Consider the following 22,648-nt stretch of genomic DNA (forward strand, 5'->3'; position numbering starts at 1 on the left):
GAGAAACTGGGGCATCAGAAATAATTACTATGTGCAAAAGTTGTAACCATGTAAACGCAATTACTTGAGTTACCGGGGGTGGGGGGAGGAAAGCAGGCAGAATTAAGTGTGAATGGGCCTTGCACTGGGTGTTGAGATAGATGGTAGATATTCTACTGCCCCCTGGTGGAAATCTTCCCCAAATTCTTGATTTTGGAGGGGAGGGAATTCCAGGTTATTAGGATCCTTGGCTTTTCCAGTCCCTCCTCCTCTCTCTGTGCTCCACTTTAAGCACACCAGAAGCCTCCCGCAGGAATCCTCCTCAGCCGCCTCTTACAAGCCTTTAAATACTTGCAGGCAAGCCTTGCATCTTCCTACTTCCTGTCCCGCCTCCCTTGTGGTTTCCTGTTGGGGCAAAGCCAGGAGAAGCACCTGCTTTGACAAAGCTTTGTTGTTGCCTGCTTCCTCTGGCTTTTCATGACAAGGCAAACCTTCCGGCTGGGGCCTGGTGTGCCAAGCAAATGACTGGCACACTTGATTTGTGGCGCTGGGCAATCGGCTCCCCGTAACCAGCTGGGAGCAGTCCCTGACAGAGAAATCACCACTACCTGCACATTTCCACACTGGTTACAGGTAGGTAGCCGTGTTGGTCTGGATCGAAGTAAAATAAAAAAAATTCCTTTAAGGTGCTACTGAAGGAATTTTTTTTATTTCCACACTGTTTGCAGTGCAGCCACACGTGTGTGTATATGCTGTGTTTGCCCGTAGTCCACTGGTCATGTTGTGCGGATGCCTGATGATCGTCTTCCAAAGCAACTACGTACTCTATTCCGAACTTAAAAATGGAAAGTGTAATGCTGGTGGTCAACAAAAGAGGTTTAAAGACTGTCTCAAGGCAAATCTTAAAAAATGTAGTTATAAACACTGACAACTGGGGAACACTGGCCTGCGAGCGCTCCAATCGGAGAACAGCCTTTACCAAAGGTGTCAGGGGTTTGAAGAAACTCGATCTCAGGACGCAAGGGAGAAATGTGCTAAGAGGAAGGCACGCTTGGCAAATCCACACCATGATCAACTCCCGCCTGAAAACCAATGTCCCCACTGTGGAAGGACATGTGGATCCAGAATTGGTCTCCACAATCACATACGGACCTATTGTTAAATCGTGTTTATGGAAGACAATCTTACTCGGCTACAAGTGATCGCCGAAGAAGAAGAAGAAGAAGAAGAAGAAGAAGAAGAAGAAGAAGAAGAAGAAGAAGTCCACAAAAGCTCATGCCACAAAATATCTGCTAACCTTTAAGGTGCCACCAGCAGACTCTTGGGCCTTGGCTGTAGCCTGTTTCGCTGCAACAGGCCGGCACTGAAGCCCCCTGTAGAAAAAGGCTGTCAGGAGAGCTCTTGTTAATGCATGTCGCCTTCTTTAAACCACTGGACTTTGAAACCATTGGATACTGGTTTATTTTATTACAATACATCCTTTCTCCCATCATGGAACTCAAGACATCGTACAAAGGGCTATTCAGGTGGTCTTCTGCTGACCACACCCAGACCTGCTTAGCTTCAGCAAGGTTGCTGCATCATGCGCCTTCATGGTCATGTGCCCTGATTGCTCAGGGCTTAAGAGCCATAGTTGGGTGACCTCTGGAATCTAATCCCTTCCTGGAGCCCTGACTCCAGTTCTTACTACACCCCATTCTCCTCCCCCGGTTCCAGGAGTTCTGGCCCACCCCAGATGTCCCCACTAATCTACAGCGTGTTGTGCTGAGACACCGTTGGTATCCCATTGAGTTATTAAATCAGTCCGGTGTTGGGTAGAGTCAGCGGAGAAAGCCAGATTCATTCTTTGTCCCATGGAAACGTGACGTTTAAGTCTCGTAGGCGTTCCTGGTAGACCCGGTCAAAACATTCACTCTGTGTGGTGGTCAAATGGTTCTTCCAGTCACCGGATATCCCTGGAAACCAGTAACAGAAAGTAATTGCCAGTTATGCTCAGGACAGACATGGTGGAGGAAATACCGGTATTTCTACACACACGTGATGACCACTGTGTGGCTATGCCAGGGGCTATGATGTTGCCCGTTGTCTGATGAGGAACAGGCAGAGTCAGGGCAAGTGTGTCTTCCTATCAGTGATTCTTATCAGTATCAGCTAAAAATAGAGGTGCATTCAGAGGTAGTATAAGAACGTGAGAATAGCCTTGCTTTGTTGTGTTAACAAAGCAAGGAACTGTGGTTACTGAAATTAGAGGCAACACAGCTAAGGACGGCTTTCTCCATCAAGCACCCCCTTTCTTTCAATGAGCTCACTGGGATGTACATGGTTCTCCCCTCCTCCATTTCATCCTTTCAACAACTCTATAAGGTAGGGTTAGGCTGCAAGACTATTACTGACCCAAGGTCATACAGTGAGCTTCATGACCCTGTTGGGATGTGAACCCTGGTCTGTCAGGTTTTATTCCAGGCCTTCTAACCATTATACCGCATGGCCTTTATGAGCTCCCTAAGACCATCTCACTGGTTGGGTCCAGTGCTGGACTGGAGGGACCATTGGTCAGATTCTTAGGCCACCATTGTGTTTTTTGTTCCAATAAATCAGGGGTGGCCAACTTCCAAGAGACTGCGATCTACTCACAGAGTTAAAAACTGGCAGTGATCTACCCCCTTTTGGGGGGTTCAGGTCAAAGTTGTTGAGGTGTTTTTAGGCAGGAAAGCCCTGTTTTTTTGGGTTCACGTAAAAGTTGTTGAGCTTCTTTAGGAAGGAGGAAAGCGACATTGAGCTTTTTTTTTAGGAAGGAAAGCCCTGGTTTTGGTGGTTCAGGTCATTTTAGGGGTACAGAACAAAGGTGTTGAGTTTTTTTTAGGGGAGACAAAGTTTTTTAGCTTCTTGGGGGGATCTACCAGTGATTTATCACAGACATCCAGTGATCTACTGGTAGATCACGATCTACCTGTTGGACATGCCTGCAATAAATCTTTATACTTTCCCCAACTTTAAATATCGCTTTCCTAATTATATGATTTCGGAAACTTTGATGTATTCTAGCTTTTTCATACCATAGGTAGGGGTGTCAGCCAAATCTATTATCACGCCCTTCCAAATCCAATAGATCTGTATTTTTTTATTTGATCCCTTCTCGGATCCAACAAATACATAAAGTTTCATACCGGTAGTATCATTTCATGTCCGGCAGTGAGAAGCCTCCTCTTTCTTTAGCATCTGTTAATAGTTTATATTTTATTCTCGGCTTCTTGCCCTGCCATTTAAATTTTGAAATATCCTTTTGCCAATCTTTAAAAATGCCATATTACTTATCACTGGAATTGATTGGAATAAAAACAACATTTTTTTCAAGACATTCATCTTGATTACTGAAATTCTCCCTAATAATGACAAGTTCATTCTGTTCCAGATTTCTAATTTCCTTTTTATTTCTTTCCAAACTTTTTCATAATTATATATATATATATATATATATATATATATATATATATATTCCTTGGTGTTAGCCATATCCCTAAGTATTTCACTTTGTTGTGAATATTTATCCCTATTTCTTGTTGAATTTTTTCTTTATCCTGTTTCGGGACCTAATAATTTCATTTTATTTTTTATTAAGTTTGAAACCAGCAACTTGTCCAAACCCCTGTCTCTTATAAATAACCTGTTCAAGTGAGATTGTTGGGTCATCTACAGTGATCACTAAATCATCTGCAAATGCTTTCAATTTAAATTCCTTACTTCCTACCTTTATTCCTCTAATGTTCTCATCTGCTCTGATATTTCGCATCAAAACTTCTAATACTATAATGAACCATAACGGGGAGAGACGACAACCCAGCCAGATTCCTATGATGGCTACACACAAGAACCCTGCTGGATCAGGCCAATGGCCCATTTGGCCCAGCTTCCTGCTCTCACAGGGACCAGCCACATGACTCTGGGAAGCCCACCAGCAGGGCTTCAAAGCAACTGGTATTCAGAAGCATCCTGACTCTGACCCTGGGGGTGCAAGGACAGCAGGAACATTTTCAGATTGGTATATGGGAAGGCTCTAAATTAGGTGACGGCAGGAAATGGCCAGGCCATAGGGCCATTGGGGAGGGGCTGCTGGCAATTGGCAAGGAGTCCAAGCCAGGTGTAATGATGGGATTGGAGGCTGAGCTGGGTGACCTGTCAGGATCCCCTCCAATCCCATGATTCTATGATTGTAAAAAGGAGTAGATCAAACCAGTTGGGCAAGTTTGGGTCTGCCAGCTTCCCCCGCTGTTAGGGAAATTGTAGGCTGATGTCTCTTAAAGGCTGCCCTTTTTAATGGGCGGCAAAGATCTGAATGGGATGCTGCTGTCTCTCTCCACTCCCAGCTGGGTGCATGCAGCCAGGAGACAAAAATAGACTGGAAGAGTTGCTGGGAGGCTAAAGAAAGACACGGAGCTAGCATTTTTGGAGCCCGGAAGGCACTGCCCGTTCTGCTAGATGTGGGTGCCAGTGAACTTCTCAGGGGTCTGTTGGGGTGTCTAATGTTGTGCCTGCACCTACGTTCAACCTCTGCATTTGCAAACAAGCACAAATATTACAAAATGCCAGTAAGCTTCCCGTGACCTCATTCCAAAGGAAGCCGAAGGTGCTGCACCCTTGAAACCTCTCACCGCTGAGAGATTGGGGAATTGCGTAACAATACAGGGGAGCAGCATCTTCCTCCTCCCATCCTGAATAAACTCACTGAGCATCCTGCATTCACAGACACCCAGCAACTGGAGATCAGGCCAACACTGGAAAGTGAGCTTTTGCAACCACCTCACCTTAATTAAAAATGTTTTTGAGCAGAGCTGATTTACATCATACCTGACACCTGCAAGTTACTGAGGAAGAAATAAGGATGCTTCCAAAATTCTCATTTCCTAGATTGTAAATTACCCTTTTTTCCACTTTCCAAGTCAAACCAATGCATTAGGAATTTGTTCCCTGCCCCAAATTTTGTGTAGTGTTGTGGCCTGTGGTGGTTGCCATAGATTTTAGTTCCTTCGTGGCATATTCTGCCTTCACTCTGTGCATTGTGGATCCAGGCATGTGTCTTGAGAAAACACTGCAAAAAAGGCAATCTTGGTGGGACAGAACACATCGTTGGATCAATATCCTTTTGGTGCACTGTTTCACCAGTGCATGGGGTTATATGTGCAGTAAAAGATCAGTTACATAAAACTTGATGAAGTCATAAGTAGAGATGGGGGAGAAATTTGATTCAGTTCACGTTTAAAGATGAACCTACCTAATTATCTCTTTCCAAAACAATGCAAGAAACAAAACACAGCCATCGTCAGAAATTCGCTCTTCTCCAGTTTGCACTTCTACAACTTTTTCGGTGCAGTTTGCAAGCCAACTAATGTACAATAATGCATATATTGGGGTAAAGCACTGATAGAAATAATAATAATAATAATAATAATAATAATAATAATAATAATAATAATAATAATTTATTATTTACACCCCGCCCATCTGGCTGGGTTTCCCCAGCCACTCTGGGCGGCTTACAACAGAAAAATGAAATGAAATAATTAAACATTAAAAGCCTCCCTAAACAGGGCTGCTTTCAGATGTCCTCTAAAAATCTGGTAGCTGTATTTCTCTTTGACATCTGATGGGAGGGCATTCCACAGGGTAGACACCACCACTGAGAAGGCCCTCTGCCTGGTTCCCCGCAACTTGGCTTCTTGCAACGAGGGAACCGTCAGAAGGCCCTCGGTACTGGACCTTAATGTCCGGGCAGAACGATGGAGGTGGAGACGCTCCTTCAGGTATACTGGACCGAGGCCATTAAGGGCTTTAAAGGTCAGCACCAACACTTTGAACTGTGCTCGGAAACGTACTGGGAGCCAATGTAGATCTTTCAAGACCGGTGTTATGTGGTCTCGGCGGCCACTCCCAGTCACCAGTCTAGCTGCCGCATTCTGGATTAGTTGTAGTTTCCGGGTCACCTTCAAAGCTAGCCCCATATAGTCATGAAAGTAACATGCAAAAACACATTATTTTGGGAGAAACTGCTTTGCAAAAAACATGTGCATATTAGACAAAATTGTATACAAATTGCAAAATAGCCATGTTTATACTCTGAGAAGTTTGCACTGAAATTTTGATGAATCTTCAAGAATTTTTTGTTTTTCATTGCAGGTTGAAATGCGGGGAACTGAAATGAAGACTGGGAAAATGAAGAACTGGGGGGAACCGAAATTGATAGGTTTGCCCAGCCCTCGCCATAAATAAGATCACATCAAGATCGTTTTGTTGCAGTGTTTTATCAAGGCACACATAAGCATAAGGGGGGGAGGTGTATGAGGGCACATGCACACACAAATTAACTGGGGTGAGCTGGAGATCCCAGGAGGGAACTGTAGGAATTGGGAAGACAGAGGATAACCCTCTAGGAGCCTAACACAGAACCAACAAGTATAGTGCTGGGGGGAGGATCTCTCTGGTACTGCTTCGGAGCTGAGGCTAGTACACATACCTAGGGGGTGGTCTGTCGTAGCAAAAAATAAAAATAAAAAATTAAGCACCTTGTGGCACTTTGAAACCTAGCTCATTTGTTATAGCACAAGCCTTTGTGTTTGAAAGTCCACTTCATAAGACCACCGGTGATTCCATACATTTAAGGAGCTCTGATTTAATTGCCAGACTGCACCTTTTGCATTTAATTGCCATTGGACCTCAGCTTTAACATTCCCCTGAGCTTTACACCCACATGCATTATTATGGTGTTTCCTGCTTGGCAGGGGGTTGGACTGGATGGCCCTTGTGGTCTCTTCCAACTCTGTGATTCTATGATTCTATATGCACCTGGAATAGAAGGATCACGCTCCATGCATCTTATGAAGTCCATGGAAACTTACGGCATAATAAATTTGCCACCAGACTATTCCCAATGGCTGCCACCCCTAATTGAGGCACACACTGCAGAGAGATCTCTCCCAACCCATCCTACTGTCACCTTTGCGGAGGAAAGCACTTTTCTTCTGGTTCATGAGGAAACGGGGCGAGAGGGAGAAATTCGACATCTTGTTGCTTTTCATGGCCTCGAAGGAGGCATTCGCCACCACTGAGTCTATGGCTGCGTCGTCTAAGTCCTTGCCCAGGAACTGGCAAATACGGACTACGCTTCCCCGCAGGTCCTAGAGAATGACGGCGGGAATTGTAAGCATCTGCACACCTGAGATAAACACACTTAAGCACATTGACACCACACATGGAAAGAGTTTCAAAGCTAACTGAGCTGTTGTGGCAATTCCAAAGCAACAAATTCGGCAATCGCAGTTTGAGGAAGGGGGGGCCAAAATTACTGTGAGGAACAGGCCGGGGGGGGCTGCATCTCTGGTGCGCTGAAGTGTTGGCAGTTGTCAAACCAGAAGGTGAACTGGTCAGATTGGAAGTGACATTTGCAGGGGTGAAGATGCAGCGCTGCCCAGCCTGGCAGAGGACAAAGGGAGAGGAGAGGCACCTCAGGTGTGGGCCTCAGCCACTGAGAAAGGGGAAACAGCTGAGGAACCTGTGTACAGGAAGGGAGGCAGGACCAAAAGGTGTAGCAGCAGAGAGACTCTGGGTGAAGGGAAGAGTTGTCCTACTCTAAAGTGCAGGAGTGAAAGTAGGACAGGAGCCTGGCAGGAAGGCGAGAGACTGGAAGAGAGCATGAATGCGTGGAACGGAAAAGGACCAAGCAGAAAGTCGGACAGAAAACAGACAAAGAATTGAAGATAACGAGAGCAATATTCTGACTGAGGCAGGGATAAGGGCAAAGAGCATCATTAAGAGAAGGGCACTTGCAGCTGGATAAAAAGGGGTGCCAAATGTTGCCTTGGAAGGATGGAGGAGACGAAGAGAGGAAGGCGGTTTGCTAAGTCTGGGGCGGCAAGGTGGCAGGCAAAATGACAGGAGTATAAAGGAAGGAAGCTAAGGGTGACAAGAAGAGCCCTCAGCTTAAAAGTGGAACGGGCTCACCAGGTAGCTAGGAACACCAGAGCATGTCTTTACACTTTAAGGAATTTGCATTCCTAAGAATTTGGGAGACCATCAAGAGGTCAATGAACTGAGAAGTTCGAGAAGCCCTGGTAGAGATAGAGAAGATCTGGGTCTCCCCCTATGCTCTCAACTCACTCATTTATCGACAGGGCTGGATCAAAATAATTAAACAGGTAGAAAGTTTGTCTTTTTTTGTTTTGTTTTAAATGCACAGTCAAAGGCACCCAGATTGCTGGAAAGGTCTTTAACCTGGACGTTTTTATGTCCCTTGCTGGAAACATAGACGGTTATCCTCTACCTCATAATTTCTCCAGTGATCTAACTAGCATCCCTCATGCCCACTCTAATTACCTGTACAGAATCTGACCAGACTACCAGCTGAATCTTAAGGTAGATCCACACAATGCATTTAAAGCACAGCTGACAGACATTTAAAGCACATGACTTTCCCCCAAATAATCCTAGAAACGGCAGTTTCCCCGTTACAGAGGTACACTTTCCAGAGTGGTTTAACAAACTTCAATTCCCAGGATTCTTTTGGGGGAAGTAATGCACAATGAATGTGCAATGAATGTACTCTAAATGTATGGTGTAAATGTGTCGAGCGGCTGTACCTTTTAAGCACCTTTGAAACACCTTTTGCCCCTCAAAGAATTCTGGGTGCTGTAGTTTGTTAAGGGTTGCTGGCAACTGTAACTCTGTGAGGGGTCAGCTGCAGTGCTCAGAATTCTTTGAGGGAGAGAACGTACTTTGAATGTGCTTGAAATGTATAGTTTGTATGAAGCCACAGTTCAGTGCTGGCAATGGGACAACATCCCTCAATGTGTATCTAAGGACAGCAGGCTACCTTAGGGAATACAGAGCAGGCTAGGTTTGGGGACTCAGGGGAAGGAATGGACTATTGCTGCTGCTGCCCAAGGCAGTTGCTTCGCTCCACCTCATGGTAGGGCTGGCCCTGCAGAGCACAGAAAGGCAGGAACCACATCCACACCGCATATTTAAGGCACAAACCTTCCTCCAAAGAATCCCAGGGACTGCATTTTGTTAAGGGTGCTGGGAATTGTAGCTCTGAGAAGGAAAGTCTGCAGTTCCCAGGATCTGCCTTGTGCTTTAAATGCATTGCGGCCCACACATTTGAACGTGGAGGGGCTGGGGACAGGGGGAAAAGATGTGCCGGTCAGATCTGAAGCCAAGAAATCCACATACACACACAATCCGGCCTGCCACAGCATGGAGAGAGAGAGAGAGAGTGTGGGAATTCTCACACTTTTCGCGACCTTCAGGTTCAAGCTATCTTAACAAGCCTGGATACATTCTGCTCCTGGTGCCTCGGCAGGATGTATCCGTGCTTGCAAAAACGCAAAGCTGTATTTTACTAGCAAAATAACATAATAACAACCTCTTGCAGCTCCTCGTATGTGATGAAGAAGAAGTTGTCCTTGTCCTTCAAGTTCAGCCAGCCTTTAACGTGGTCAAACCAGGATCCGAAAGGCACTGGAACCACACAATAGGTGTTAGGCAGGAACCGTGTGGGGCATGAGGAATACCAAGGGTGGATGGTAAGGGGCTAGGAGAAGGCATGACCCTCTAAACTAAAGGGGGGGAGAACATTGCCCCCGCCTCCCACCCCCTCAGTTCGCTCACCGTCTCCCTTTAGGAAGCCCTCCAGAAATTGGTCCAAGGTGCCGGGGTCTTTATAGGGACGAAACATGGAGGCAAAATGGTAGAGGGATACCAATACATCTTTGGGATTCCTGACTGTGTAGATGACCTGTTGGCAGAAAAGGTGGGGATATCATTGGGGGGCTATGAAAATCTCTGGGAGTGTGTCTCAGTAAGGTCTTCTTCTGTCTTACCTTGGCTTTGGATTTGAAGAAGGACTTTGCGAAGAGCTGTGCCGGCAGGTGGGAGCTGATAATGCGAGGTGACTTGTTGGTCAGAGCTATTCTGTATCCTATCACGGTCTCATACCAAGGGCCCCGGTCCCAGTTGGGGACTGTCCGGCACCAGCTGGGGTCACCATTGCTACGGATGAGGCTTAAAATCTCCAGCATCCACACAGTCCCTAAGAAGGAGCCCCGGAAACATCCCAAAAGAAGCACAGGTTAGTACGCAAGTGCCTAGCTCCAGCCTGCCCACAGGCAACGGTTCCCTCCTGGGCTGTGCCCTACCAATACAATGCTTTCCTGGAAGGCGATCGTCAAAGGGATGCTTCGCCCTGGTATGTGCTTTTGAGGATTGCCACAGAATTTGGGGGGCCTTGAAAACATTGAAGGGCTTGCTCCCCCAGGCCTTCCCTAGATGGCGCCCCTGGGGCAGTGAGAGGAGGGAGCAGTGTGCAGGCTAGGACTGCTGTCTTCCACCAGTGAGCTCCATAGTTCAGCATCTGGCCCAGAGCCCAGCTGCCACAGCCTCAGAATCGCCAGGTGAGGGAGCAAGGCAGTGCAGCCTCTGCTGGGCCTGGGGGTGGGGGAGGGGACTCAGCCTGGGATCTGCTCATTTGGCTTCAGCCTCTATCCCTCCATCCTGTCGACCTTCTGGGGGGGGGGCAGAGTGGCACCCCTCCCCCAAATTTCATTCAAGTTGGCGCCACTGCCCAAAGTCATCTAGCCTCTCCACAACGAATCAGAGTGAATGCTTATCGCTAATGTCATCTAATGTCCCTGCAAACAAGTCAGGATGAATGCTGAATAAGACATGTTGCCCGGGAAGAGGAGGAGGAGGAGGAAGAGGAGGAGGAAGAGGAGGAGGAAGAGGAGGAAGAGGAGGAGGAGTTTGGATTTGATATCCTGCTTTATCACTACCCGAAGGAGTCTCAAAGCGGCTAACATTCTCCTTTCCCTTCCTCCCCCACAACAAACACTCTGTGAGGGGAGTGGGGCTGAGAGACTTCAGAGAGAAGTGTGACTAGCCCACAGTCACCCAGCAGCTACATGTGGAGGAGAGGGGACGTGAACCCGGTTCCCCAGATTACGAATCCACTGCTCTTAACCACTACACCACACTGGCTCTGCCTCCAAGTTTGCAGTACATATGTAAAATTCAATCTAAACATTATGAAAGAAGAAGAAGCTGTGCTTAATAACATTTACCCACACTGCTGTAGAGGAGTCTTCTTGTTCCATATTAAAACACAGCCTGCGGCTGTCTATCCCTTGACCCCAGAAATAATGAACTTAGCTATCTGAACCCACTTGACCTTGAAGAGGGGGCAGGTAGTTCATCTTCCCTTCTGTGACTTCCAGAAGGGCTCGGAACAAGAGAAGCTAAGGGCTGGGTGAGGTTGTTTTGGATTTGCAGGTCTGGACAGATAAGTAAACGGAATACACCCTTCACAATACCCTGCACCTCACACGTGAGCCATTGTGTGTGCACTGGGTGAGGCATTGTGCCAATATAGGTGGTGGAAAATATTCACCTCTGCAAAGCGGCCTTTTTTTATTAGGGATATGTGGAAGAATGATCTCAGAAAGAATAACTTGTTAAGAAGTTTAATCTCAGCTCTCACTTGATCCCTTTTTTGTGTGTACAAAGCGTAGCTGAACTAACCACATGCCAAGCTTGTTGGGTGAGATTAGAATAAAAGTGTGTCATTACTTTACAACCGGCTTGTCTGAGTTTCTGCATCATTAATAAAGATCCCTTGGTGCCCGGCTCTTACTAGGGAAACTGAGCACGACCTGTTGGGAGAATTTCAAAGACAATCAGGACATTTCCCCTGTACCTGATTTTTGGTAGGTGACATTGAAAATATCGTCGTCCCGAACTTGGAAGTTGTTTTCCACCATCTGCAGCACCTGTCCCGAGTAGATAATTTGAGGAAAACTGATCCCCTTGTACTGGAAATATTCCTTGAACATCCTGGGACTCCGCAGATAACAGGAAGGGCGTTGACTGGAGGCAGAAGTTGGCTGGAAAAGGATGATGCCCAAGTGAAGAAATTATGTGGCTGGGAGGTGGCGATGGAGCTTCTAAAAGAGAGGGAAAGATTTATGAAATATCAGGTGTGGTAGTGAGAGAATACAATAGCGTGGAGCAGTAAATTGGACCTGGTGAAAAAGAATTAGGGCCTATCCACAACTCAGTTTGTGCCTCCTTTAATTCACCCTCGCTGTGACTGGTGTTCTCCAATTATGGCTCTGCCACACTTTATCCTCCCCAAATCTGGAGATTCCCTATGCAACTGATGTAGCTCAGATTTTCAAAGCATAGGGAACCCCCAGATTTAGTGGGGAGGGGAGAAAATGTGAGACACCAGTAGCTGGGGGAAGAATGCCAAATGGATGAGAGGAACTCCTGTTTTAAAGGGGTCACAAGGGGTTCACAACCCACATTAAACCACAGTGTGGGCAGGCCCTTAGAGTTTAGAGCCCAGGGTGCTTCCAGATTCATGTTATTTCCAGGTGGAATTCAATCGCTTACTGGCAAGCTCCAGTTGCACCGTTAAAACTGGTTGGGAGCTCTTGCACAACAAATCTGCTTCCCCAAAAGACCAGACTTTTGCAATAAGGTAAGTGACAGGGAATGCAGAGGAAGGTGTGAAGCAGGACTTAATTTGATGCAACTGATATTGAACCACCTCAACAAAGAAAGCACAGTAAAAAGAAATGCTCCTTAAACAGCCAACACCATCTAATCTCCCGGCAGACAAATCAGGATGAATGCTCAATAAAACAGGTCATCTGCAAACACCCCCAGATCCCACAATGCCCTGGCATAAGTTATTCCCTCCTTCTGGCATAGAGGAGGAGCCGGGGGGGGGGAGAGAGAGACAATAAATTATAGTGCACTTAGATTTCAGCTCCCCTACGATCAATTGAAGTGCCTTGGAGGTTTGCAAGAGCAGCGGAGGAGCCTGTTGCTTCGTATCAAAAGTCCCATCTGGCATTCTGCTCCAGTGGCTGCTTCTGAGAAGCACACAGGCAAGAATCAGAAAGGCAACGGATCGCTCTCCTTGTTTGTCAGCAGCATCTGGTGCTGCAAAGGACATGGCCTCTGAACATGGAGATCATTCCACTGTGGCCAACAGTTGCTGAGCGACCTCCATGATTTTGCCTCAGGTCGCTTCCGGGCAACCTGTTTCATGAGCCACATTTGTTCATGGGGAGAATTAGAGGACATTGCGCTGCATTCCCCACCCCATCCCTTTCATTAAAGATTGCAAAAAGACTGATTATTTTGGGGAAGCGGGTCTGCATCATCGCAAGACCACCCAATCAATTCTAATTTCGCATCCTGAACTTGCCAGGATGTGATTGTACTCAGAATGAGGTGACAGTCTGGAAGCATCCTAATTCTCTCTTTAAAAAAAAAAGCCTTCTTAGTGAATTCTACAAGATAATTATGCATTGTGTGAAGACGTTTCATGAGGTGACACCCCACCCTCTTGCTTTCTAGGATTGTGACAGAAAAGTCACCTCCACACCATTTAAAGCACATTCGCTGCGTATGAATTCACCTGAAGGATCCTGGGAGCTGTCATTTGTTAGGAGTCCTGGAAAATGTAGCTCTGTGAGGGGTAAACTTCAGGTTCTAGGATTCCTTGGGCCAAGCCATGTGCTCTAAACGTATGGCCCTATCTGCACATTTAAAGCAGTATTATACCACTTTAAACAGTCAACGGCTCCCTTCAAAGAATCCTGGGAACTGTAGCTTGCTTTGTTTTTAATTCGTAAATTTATTTTCTATTTTGTTATTAAATCATTTCAACATGCAGCAACATCATACCAATAAGTGATTAAATATACCAGCCTAACACAGAAGCTCGTGCTTAAATAACACATGCACAATAACGACCAAATAACGTAATAGGTTCTTATAACACACTACTATTTTTAAAGATGGCAGTAAACCATTTATGTTAACCAAAAAGTTTTATAACGTAAGTGGAGTCATTTATTTTCATTTTTTTTAGCCCTGTACATAACAAAAAAACCTGTGCCAATCCGATACCAAAGAGTATTTTTTTTTATGTATGGAAGTGAGAGCTGGACCATAAAGAAAGCTGATCGCCGAAGAATTGATGGTTTTGAATTATGGTGCTGGAGGAGACTCTTGAGCAGGCATCCCCAAACTTTGGCCCTCCATATGTTTTGGACTACAATTCCCATCTTCCCTGACCACTAGTCCTGTTAGCTAGGGATCATGGGACTTGTAGGCCAAAACATCTGGAGGGCCGCAGTTTGTGGGTGCCTGCTCTTGAGAGTCCCGTGGACTGCAAGAAGATCAAACCTATTCATTCTGAAGGAAATCAGCCCTGAGTGCTCACTGGAAGGACAGATCCTGAAGCTGAGGCTCCAATACTTTGGCCACCTCATGAGAAGAGATGACTCCCTGGAAAAGACCCTGATCTTGGGAAAGATTGAGGGCACTAGGAGAAGGGGATGACAGAGGACGAGATGGTTGGACAGTGTTCTCGAAGCTACCGTACCAACATGAGTCTGGCCAAACTGAGGGAGGCAGTGGAAGACAGGAGTGCCTGGCGTGCTCTGGTCCATGAGGTCACGAAGAGTCGGACACGACTAAACGACTAAACAACAACTATTGGCTATACTTTGTTGTACCAATTTGTCAGAGACGCCCTCTAAGCATCTCTTTATCATGAGCATGGCTGCTAGCAGTAGAGAACTTATTAGAGGTTTGAGCTGTTAAGTTAATATTACCTCCCGTGTAAAGACTGAGGAGCGCCAACTCTGGACATTTAGAGACATTTTGTGCAGTAATTGCTTTTATTTGGAAAAATTCTTCCCCCCAGAAATGAGCCACTTTCCCACATTTGGCAACCTCTCCAACAGTTTGATGTGTACAGTACTAGGAACTACCATATTGGTTAGCTATACAGTATGTATAACTAAATAGGCGTGTCTGAGGTTAACCTTATAAGCGTGAGGTGCCAGTCTTGCACTCTTTTGTTATCTCTCTTGCAGAGACAGAGACCAATTTAAATGGAAATTTCCTCCACTGAGGTCCACATCTCTTCATTGATAGCAATCTGCCAATCAGCTTCCCACATCTGCCTTAAACCCTCTGCTCCACCCATATCTATTAGGATTAACATACTGTTATGAGTTTGGGGAAAGGTTTAGGCCAAATATCTGGGCCACCTTGGAAACTCTTGGAAAAGCCAGGCTAGCTTCCTGTTCAGGTGGTAGCCTGGGTGATGAGCCATTCAGGGAACAAAGGAAGGGGCTCTGTGCGAGATAGCAAATGGGGGGATAGCAAATGGGGGGGGGCTTCTTCAACTCATGGTTAGTTAGAAAGACAAAAGGGCAGAGTGCAGCGAGGTGAACTAGAAGCAAAGCAGCAAGCTGGGAAAAGAAAGAGGGAGAGAGATATTTGAATCCAAAGCTGTGGCTATGGGAGATGCAGAGCCCTCTTGGGGGGGTTAAAGCTGTGAACCCCTCCATCATAGGCTCAGGTTGAATATATGTGTAAATAAACCACATTTCCTAAAGACACCACAGTCTCTGCTGTGCCTCATTCCAAAGAATTCCTGGCACCCCAGGAATCTCACACCGCTCAGAGATTGAGGTGGGGAAGAGGGAACTCTAGTTTGTTAAGAGTGCTGAGTGTTGTTAGGAGACTCCTATTCCCCTCACTGGGCTACAGCTCTCAGGGTAGTTTAATGATCAATCCCCCTTCCCAGGGAATTGTGGGAACTTGAGCTCTGTGAGGGGAATGAAGGTCTCGTAACAACACTCAGCGCCCTGAGCAGTCAGGAGTGATCCTGCTTTAAATGTATAGTGCGGACAGGGGCGTCATCTTACCTATAGAGCCTAGTGGTGCGGGGCGACCAGCTGAGCCGGGAGGCACCACATCCAACCTCCGCCTCTTCCCCACCGGAGGAGCTGCCCTCCAGCCGCTGCCCGCCCATAGCTGTCAAGTTCTCCCTTTTTTAAGGGAAATTCCCTTATGCTGAACAGGCTTCCTCACGAGAAAAGGGAAAACTTGACAGTTATGTGCCCGCCTCCTCCAGCCCCGCCGGCAGCGCCGTCCTCCCTAAAAAAACGGGGCGGGGCGCTGGAGGGAGCTTTGCACCACAGCACCGGATATGCTTAAGCGGCCCTGGGTGTGAATGAAGTCTACGTTTTTACACATAGCTGTCAAGTTTTTTTCCCTTTTCTTGCGAGGAAGCCTATTCAACATAAGGGAATTTCCCTTTAAAAAAGGGAGAACTTGACAGCTACCATATGGTTTTACACAGTGCAGAACCACTGAAATTAATAAGCATGACTATGGCTGCATAGATACTACAGCTTTAAAGCACATTCAAATCCCATTCCCCCTACCCTCAAATAATTATGGACGCAGTAAGTTTGTTAAGGATTGATGGGATTTGTGAGGGGTCGACAACAGTGCTCAGAATTCTTTGAGGGAAAGAATGAGCTTCAAATGTCAAAGAGAAAAACAGCTACCAGATTTTTAGAAGACATCTGAAGGCAGCCCTGTTTAGGGAGGCTTTTAATCTTTAATCGATTATTTTATTCTTCTGTTGGAAGCCGCCCAGAGTAGCTGGGGAAACCCAGCCAGATGGGCGGGGTATAAATAATAAATTATTATTATTATTATTTAAAGGTATACTGCAGTATTTATGCAGCCTAAGTTAGGGCCATTGTTTTCAATAGGTCTACTCTGAGTAAAACCCAGTTGAATACAGTATCACCCTTGGTGTGGATGTGATCACAAGATCACACACACACACACACACACACACACACACACACACACACATGGCTGCCCCTCCTTGTGGTGCTCACTAATCCTGCCTACCCTCAACTTCTTCCCATTACACCTCACCCAGGCAGGCCCCCATTCTCCCTGTTTCCTCACAACTCCTTCAATGCTCCTTTGTGTCTCTCCATCCCTGCTTTATTCGAACATCTGCTGTTGTTTAATGCTGCCTCCTCTTTCACTTCTGTCCCCTTTCCTGACTTTATGACAATTCAGGATTGTAACACGGCACTACAAATCCTCCAATGGAGACTGCATGATGACAGCCTTATGTTTTTATGTGTATAGGAAGATATCTCCTTCATGGTTAAGTTTTACTGTGTCTTCTAAAGACATTTGCGACCGCATTGCCCAGCTCCCTTTCCACTGCAAGTTCTCCTCAAGTCAAGAGCAGCTCCCCACCCCTCTCAGGCGTCATAGGTGTATGGGCATATTGGCAACACCGGGAGTTAATAATACCACAGGGCTCAGAGAAACAAGCAATGCCAGTTGGACCTGACCAGAGGCCTCCTCCCACACTTGACATAATAAGCAACACCCCAGGAGTGAAAGGCTCCTCAGTGTTTGTAGTAGAACTGGGTTCTGAGGCACACCGTGTGCCAAACGAAAATGACTCACGCGTACTTGTGACAATTGAAGTTAATGCATCCATGAGTCCCAAACACCTGCCCACAGGTCTTGCTGTGTGATTTACTGATTTGGCTTTGCCATAATTCAGAAGAGAACAAGGCTCCGGCACCGTTAATAGTTGTGCAAGAGAAGGGGGCTTCGGGTGTGGCTTGAAATGATGCAAGCCCCTCTTGTACGCAATCCCTAAAGGTGCAGGAGCTCTTCTCTTTGTTGCATCAGGCCAGCCAGGCTTGGTTGCTTCCAATGCACCTCTGCTGTGTGTGTGTGTGTGTGTGAGAGAGAGAGAGAGAGAGAGAGAGAGAGAGAGAGAGAGCATAGCTGCCAAGTTTTCCCTTTTCTCGCGAGGAAGCCTATTCAGCATAAGGGAAAATCCCTTTAAAAAAGGGATAACTTGGCAGCTATGGAGAGAGAGAGAGAGAGAGAGAGAGAGAGAGAGAGAGAGAGAGATTTCTGTTGCATTTTTACAGTAGCTAAGAACAATAATTCATAGGAGCAGAGGTTCTAAAAGAGACGGTCCTTTATGTATGCTGTTACCGTAGCCAGAAGAATCCGCAACCAGGGAGAAGAAGCGACTGAAGAAGACTGGAAAGACTTTAAATTATATTTGAAAAAATATGCTAAAGTTACATATTAAGAATAGAATTAGGTTAGAAAGAAGCTATGGAAGGAAGAAGTATGTTAAGTAGAAGAATAAAATAAGTTTAGAAGATGTTAGGAAAATGTATTAGAAATTGCTAAAGTTTAATTTGTTAAAGAACCGCAGTGGATGGGAGCCCGAGGGGGTCCCAATAGATAATGTGAATGAAAAATGAGGTTTTTCTTGTTTATGTGTTATATCTTGTCTTTTTCTTTTCTTCTCTTATTGTTTGTTGTATTATTTGTTGTTTTGTTTTTTGGTGTTATTTCTTGAAAACTAATAAAAATTATTTTTTAAAAAAACAGAATCCTGTATGTGCAGGTGTGGATAGAATAAGAAGTCCCAACAAAAGAAGAATGGATTTTAAAGTGAATGGACTATGCAGAAATGGCGAAGTTGACAGGAACAATAAAAGATCAAAAAGAGGAGAACTTCCTTGAGGAGCGCATTCCCCTTGGGCGCCACCCCCTGCTTCAATTGAAATCACGAGCGGGATTTGAATAATAGGCAAGGGAAGGAGAATAAAGAAACGATTGTAATCTAAGTTACAATACATTAGGAAATAAATGGCAGTTTATCTGCTGAAGTTATGGCAGCAGATAAAGGAATAGAACAGGAACATTAGGGGCGTAAAGATGGGAAGTCAAAATGTAAGAAATTATTATATTGAAAGTGAGTTGAATAAATGTCAAATTTTGTGTAAAAGACTGATATTGTCTATTACAGTATATCTCAATCCCACTCTTCCTCCACGGAGCTTAGGCTAGCATCCAAAGTGCTCTCTCTCTCTCTCTCTCTGCCTCTAGTGTACCTTCAGAACAACTTTACGGGGCAGGTTAGGCTGAGAGATGCAACAACCAAGTTATTGGTTGGCTCTTACCTCAGGGTAACATTCGTCTGCATAAACATGTTATATTTACCAGTATTTCTTTATTATTATTTCAAAATGAATAATACATAACAGACAAAGGGCATTTCATTATTTAAAGTAAAACAAAACTTGTGGAAATTAAATAAATGTATTTGCTACATTTGTCTAACCCCATACAGAAGGTCGCGGGGGGGGGAGTTTAAGAGGCTACATCCACCACATCCATACATTTAAAACCCATTTATACCACTTTAATAGTCATGGCTTCCTCCAAAAGAACCATTAGAACTGTAGTTGTAAGTGCTGACCTACAACTTTCAGCATGTTTGATAAACAGTTCTCCCATGTGGTACAAGAGGCCTTTAAATACCGGTACATGGTGTGGATATGACCAGTCTAGGTCCATCTACCTGTATGTGACGAGCCTTGAGCAGTTTGCAGGCTGGGCACAAAGCATTAGCCATGCCCTGTTTCCACACTTCGAAATCTTTTTGTCCCCACAGGAAGCCTTGGAGGTGACCTAGTGAGTTTCATGCTTGAACAGGGATTGGAACTAGAGTGGTCCCAATCCTAGTCTGACACACTGAGCGTTACACCACAGTAGTAGCTCACTAGCTAATGACCAACAAACAACACAGTTGACACCGTTCCCTACTCCAGCCATGCCTTCTTCCAATCTGTCTCTAGTTGGAGTAATATTGTTGGGTTGTTGCACCAGATGCGATTGGATCATTCATTGACTCCCAACAAAAGCCACTTGCCCAGAGAGGGAGGTTGCTATTGTGTCTCTGTATGAGTCACTGTTCTGATCTTGCCTTCTTCCACACCCAGGCCAGTAATTCACATAGAAACACAGAGCTCCTCTAAGGGCAGGTAATGTGTATTCTTTTGCCTTTGATGGATATAAGGGGGACATGTGCCCTTAATTTTAATTCAAAAGTATTCTTCTCTAGATTCCTTTCCAAATAGTGGTGGCGGCGACGGCGGTGATTTAATGGCAACTAATCCATCTGCACCTTTGGGCGAGGAGCAGTTTTCTTTTGCTACAGATTTGGGGATTTGCAGAAAGTTCTAGGTCTGCAGGGTAGAGAGGGGAAGGGAGAATTTTTCGCACAAAGCCATCTACTTCTCCAATTATAAAACACTGCACATCTAAAGCAACCAGGTAACTTGGTCTCCCTGAACGTTGCTCCCTGGAGAAATTAGGAGCTAACCTACAGTAGTCAAAATAAACACGCCAGCTCTATTTTTGTCTTTGCCGGCTCCAGAGCACAGCTCTCAAACTTGCTTGAGGAAAAAAAGATAATTAAACTCAAGGAGACTGCAAGATGCCTAGATTTGTTAGCTTCTTCTCCTAGCCCCAGGGGCTGGACAGTTACACAGGTAACGGTTGGCCCTTTTCAATAGTCCGGAGTCTGAACCCAGTGGTGCACAAACACCCCTTGCTCAAAGCAGACCAGGCGCCCATTGCACAGACGTGACACTGAGGTGCCCAAGGCAGCATACCAAATAAATAGCACCGGCAATGTTTTGGAAGAAAGTAGGTGAAAGCTCCACCCAATGTGATGACAGGGTCCCAGTTAAACTGTAGGGGTCGCTGGGCGAGGAAGGGACGCCTCATTTGTTTACAGTTGAGAGGACAAGTGTGTCAATTTCCTTAACTAATTGTTCCGTTGTCCTTATTGACATCCCTCTTCATCAACCCAGCAGGTGTGCACTAAGCCAGAGGTGGCCCTCCAGGTGTTGATGGACTTCCAACCCCGCAGCCAATGTTGCCAATGGGCAGGAAGGGTGGGAGCTGCAATCCTGCCCCATCTGGAAGGCCACAGATAGGAATGGAGGAAGCTCCTTTTAAGGAAAATTCTGGGGTGAGAGACTACTCAACAGCCCAGCTCGTCAGGGCAGAGCCAACACTCTAACCACTGAACCCCATTGTCTCTCATAGTTCCTTCACACATTCTTGTCTTCTTCCCCCTTTCATGCCTCCCCCCCATCTCGCTTCCTTTCCCCTCCTGCTTGACACTCCTCCAGCCTGCAAACATACAAACTCACATATTACCTTGCAAACTTCTTACCTATACTGTATCTATACTAACCAGCAAGAGATGAACAGGAGCAAGACAAGGCAGGCATATCACAAAGGGCGACCCCGGGGCAGGTGTCTGCTGCTTGCTTACACCTGCCCTTCCCTCTCTCGTGCATATCCTAATTTCTGCCTAAATTTCTGCACATCCGCTCCCCAACCTTCTCCCGCTTCCTTAAGGTTACGCACCTTCCCAATCTCTCCTTTCTCTGCTTCTTCGTTTCTCTGCTTCTTCCCAGGAGCCGCAGGGTTAAGCAGCAGGGCCTCTCCTTTGGCTTTTATTCTCCTCCTCATGCACTGGCAAACCTGCCCTCCCTCATGGTTGCACGCGCTTCTGTGTCACCTCTTCTCTCCTCTCACCTGGACTGCGCACAACTGTTCCTGCATCTCATCCCCAGGGTTGTCACAGTTCCAGGGTTGTCCCTAAGGGGTTGTGGCCTGTTGACTCACCCCAAAGGGTGTTGCAAAATGTGAGTCTGATGCAGGGCTGGGCATCTTAGCATCTTATTGAGAGATCAGAAAACTACCCACGCCAGAGACTGCACACGGGAGATCTAGCTGTTCTTTCCACACTCCAGAATCCAGCCGTGGGGAGACTGAATAGGAGTCATTTTTATTTATTTATTTGTAAGGCAGAGAAGCGAACCTCCCGTTTGTGAAATAAGAAGAGGCTCAGTTCTTTCTTCCGGGATTAATTGTGTAGAGCTCCTAATTATGCTGGGCCTGTGCCAAATTCTCTTCCTTTCTTTGAATAAATATATTAGAGAGGGGAATAGATTTTGGCTCCTGGTCGCTTCCACTGGGATTAATCTGGAGCCACACTTGATTGCAATGTGTTGCAATATCGGTTTCTTCTTTTCGCAGCAGGAAATAAACTGTAATAAATCCTGATTGCAAATGGGTTCAGTGCCATATCCTTTTTTTTTTAAAAAAAAAAGTGACATCAAGGGTATATAACCGTGAACTGAAGAGCTCGCACTGCCATTATGATCACCAACCCAGAGGAATCAATACCTTACATTTTTGGTCCATTTGCTGGACTGCAAATCAGTTATCAAAAATTAGAAATGGTATGTATAAATGTCTCACACTCACCAGCTATACAGAATAAGATCCATCAAACTATAGGCTTAAAAGTTCATTCAACATCTTTAAAATATTTAGGAAAATTAATTCCCCCCCCAAAAATCTGGAATTGGCTTATCACAATAAAGTATTAACCCCTTATCAAAACTGTAAAACAAACACTGATAAACTGGGACAAATTGAAACTTATATGGCTCCGGGGGGGGGGGGGAGAATGCCGCAACAAGAATCATAATTCTCCCAAAACGATTACAAAATTTTGAAGTCATTCCAGCCATGATATCAGAAGAAAAACCTAGGAAAAGTTAATGATCACATTTATCCATTGAGGTGGGGAGAAAGCCAGAATCCGGCTTTCCATGTTATAGAGTGATACATCTTAAGGGGCTCCGAGTGTCCCAAATATTACATATTGCCATGATGTAGCACACATTAAGAATCTAATTGCCATTGCTCAAGGCAATAAAGCTTGGATATGGATAAAAAATTGAACACTCGCCAGACTGGGGCCATAAAATGGGAAAGTATCGCATTTCTGATGCATAATCCAAAGGCAAATGAAAAATTAGATAACCCCTGCCTATTGGCAATTGAAAAAATCTGGACAAGGTGGTATAAA

The 22,648-nt window shown here is 45.6% G+C and overlaps 1 protein-coding gene across 2 annotated transcripts; it reads right to left on the bottom strand.

Annotated features, from left to right (window-relative positions):
* Positions 1 to 1,422: 1,422 nt before the first annotated feature.
* LOC118095366 (sulfotransferase 2B1) lies at positions 1,423 to 21,517 on the bottom strand. 2 transcript variants are annotated; one of them, XM_035136572.3, is made up of 7 exons: positions 21,133 to 21,517; positions 11,717 to 11,963; positions 9,849 to 10,057; positions 9,637 to 9,763; positions 9,392 to 9,486; positions 6,968 to 7,148; positions 1,423 to 1,934 (listed from the first exon to the last, which is right to left on the bottom strand). In XM_035136572.3, the coding sequence occupies exons 2-7, from the start codon at positions 11,850 to 11,852 to the stop codon at positions 1,819 to 1,821; spliced, it is 864 nt and encodes a 287-aa protein (XP_034992463.1). In that variant the 5' UTR covers positions 11,853 to 11,963; positions 21,133 to 21,517; the 3' UTR covers positions 1,423 to 1,818. The 2 variants fall into 2 exon arrangements, with proteins under 2 accessions (XP_034992463.1, XP_088512281.1); XM_088656155.1 differs by lacking the exons at positions 11,717 to 11,963; positions 21,133 to 21,517 and adding an exon at positions 11,085 to 11,240.
* Positions 21,518 to 22,648: the final 1,131 nt, after the last annotated feature.

The sequence above is a fragment of the Zootoca vivipara genome, chromosome 12 (assembly GCF_965207765.1).
Source record: "Zootoca vivipara chromosome 12, rZooViv2.hap1.1, whole genome shotgun sequence".
In the NCBI taxonomy this organism is placed as follows: Eukaryota; Metazoa; Chordata; class Lepidosauria; order Squamata; family Lacertidae; genus Zootoca; species Zootoca vivipara.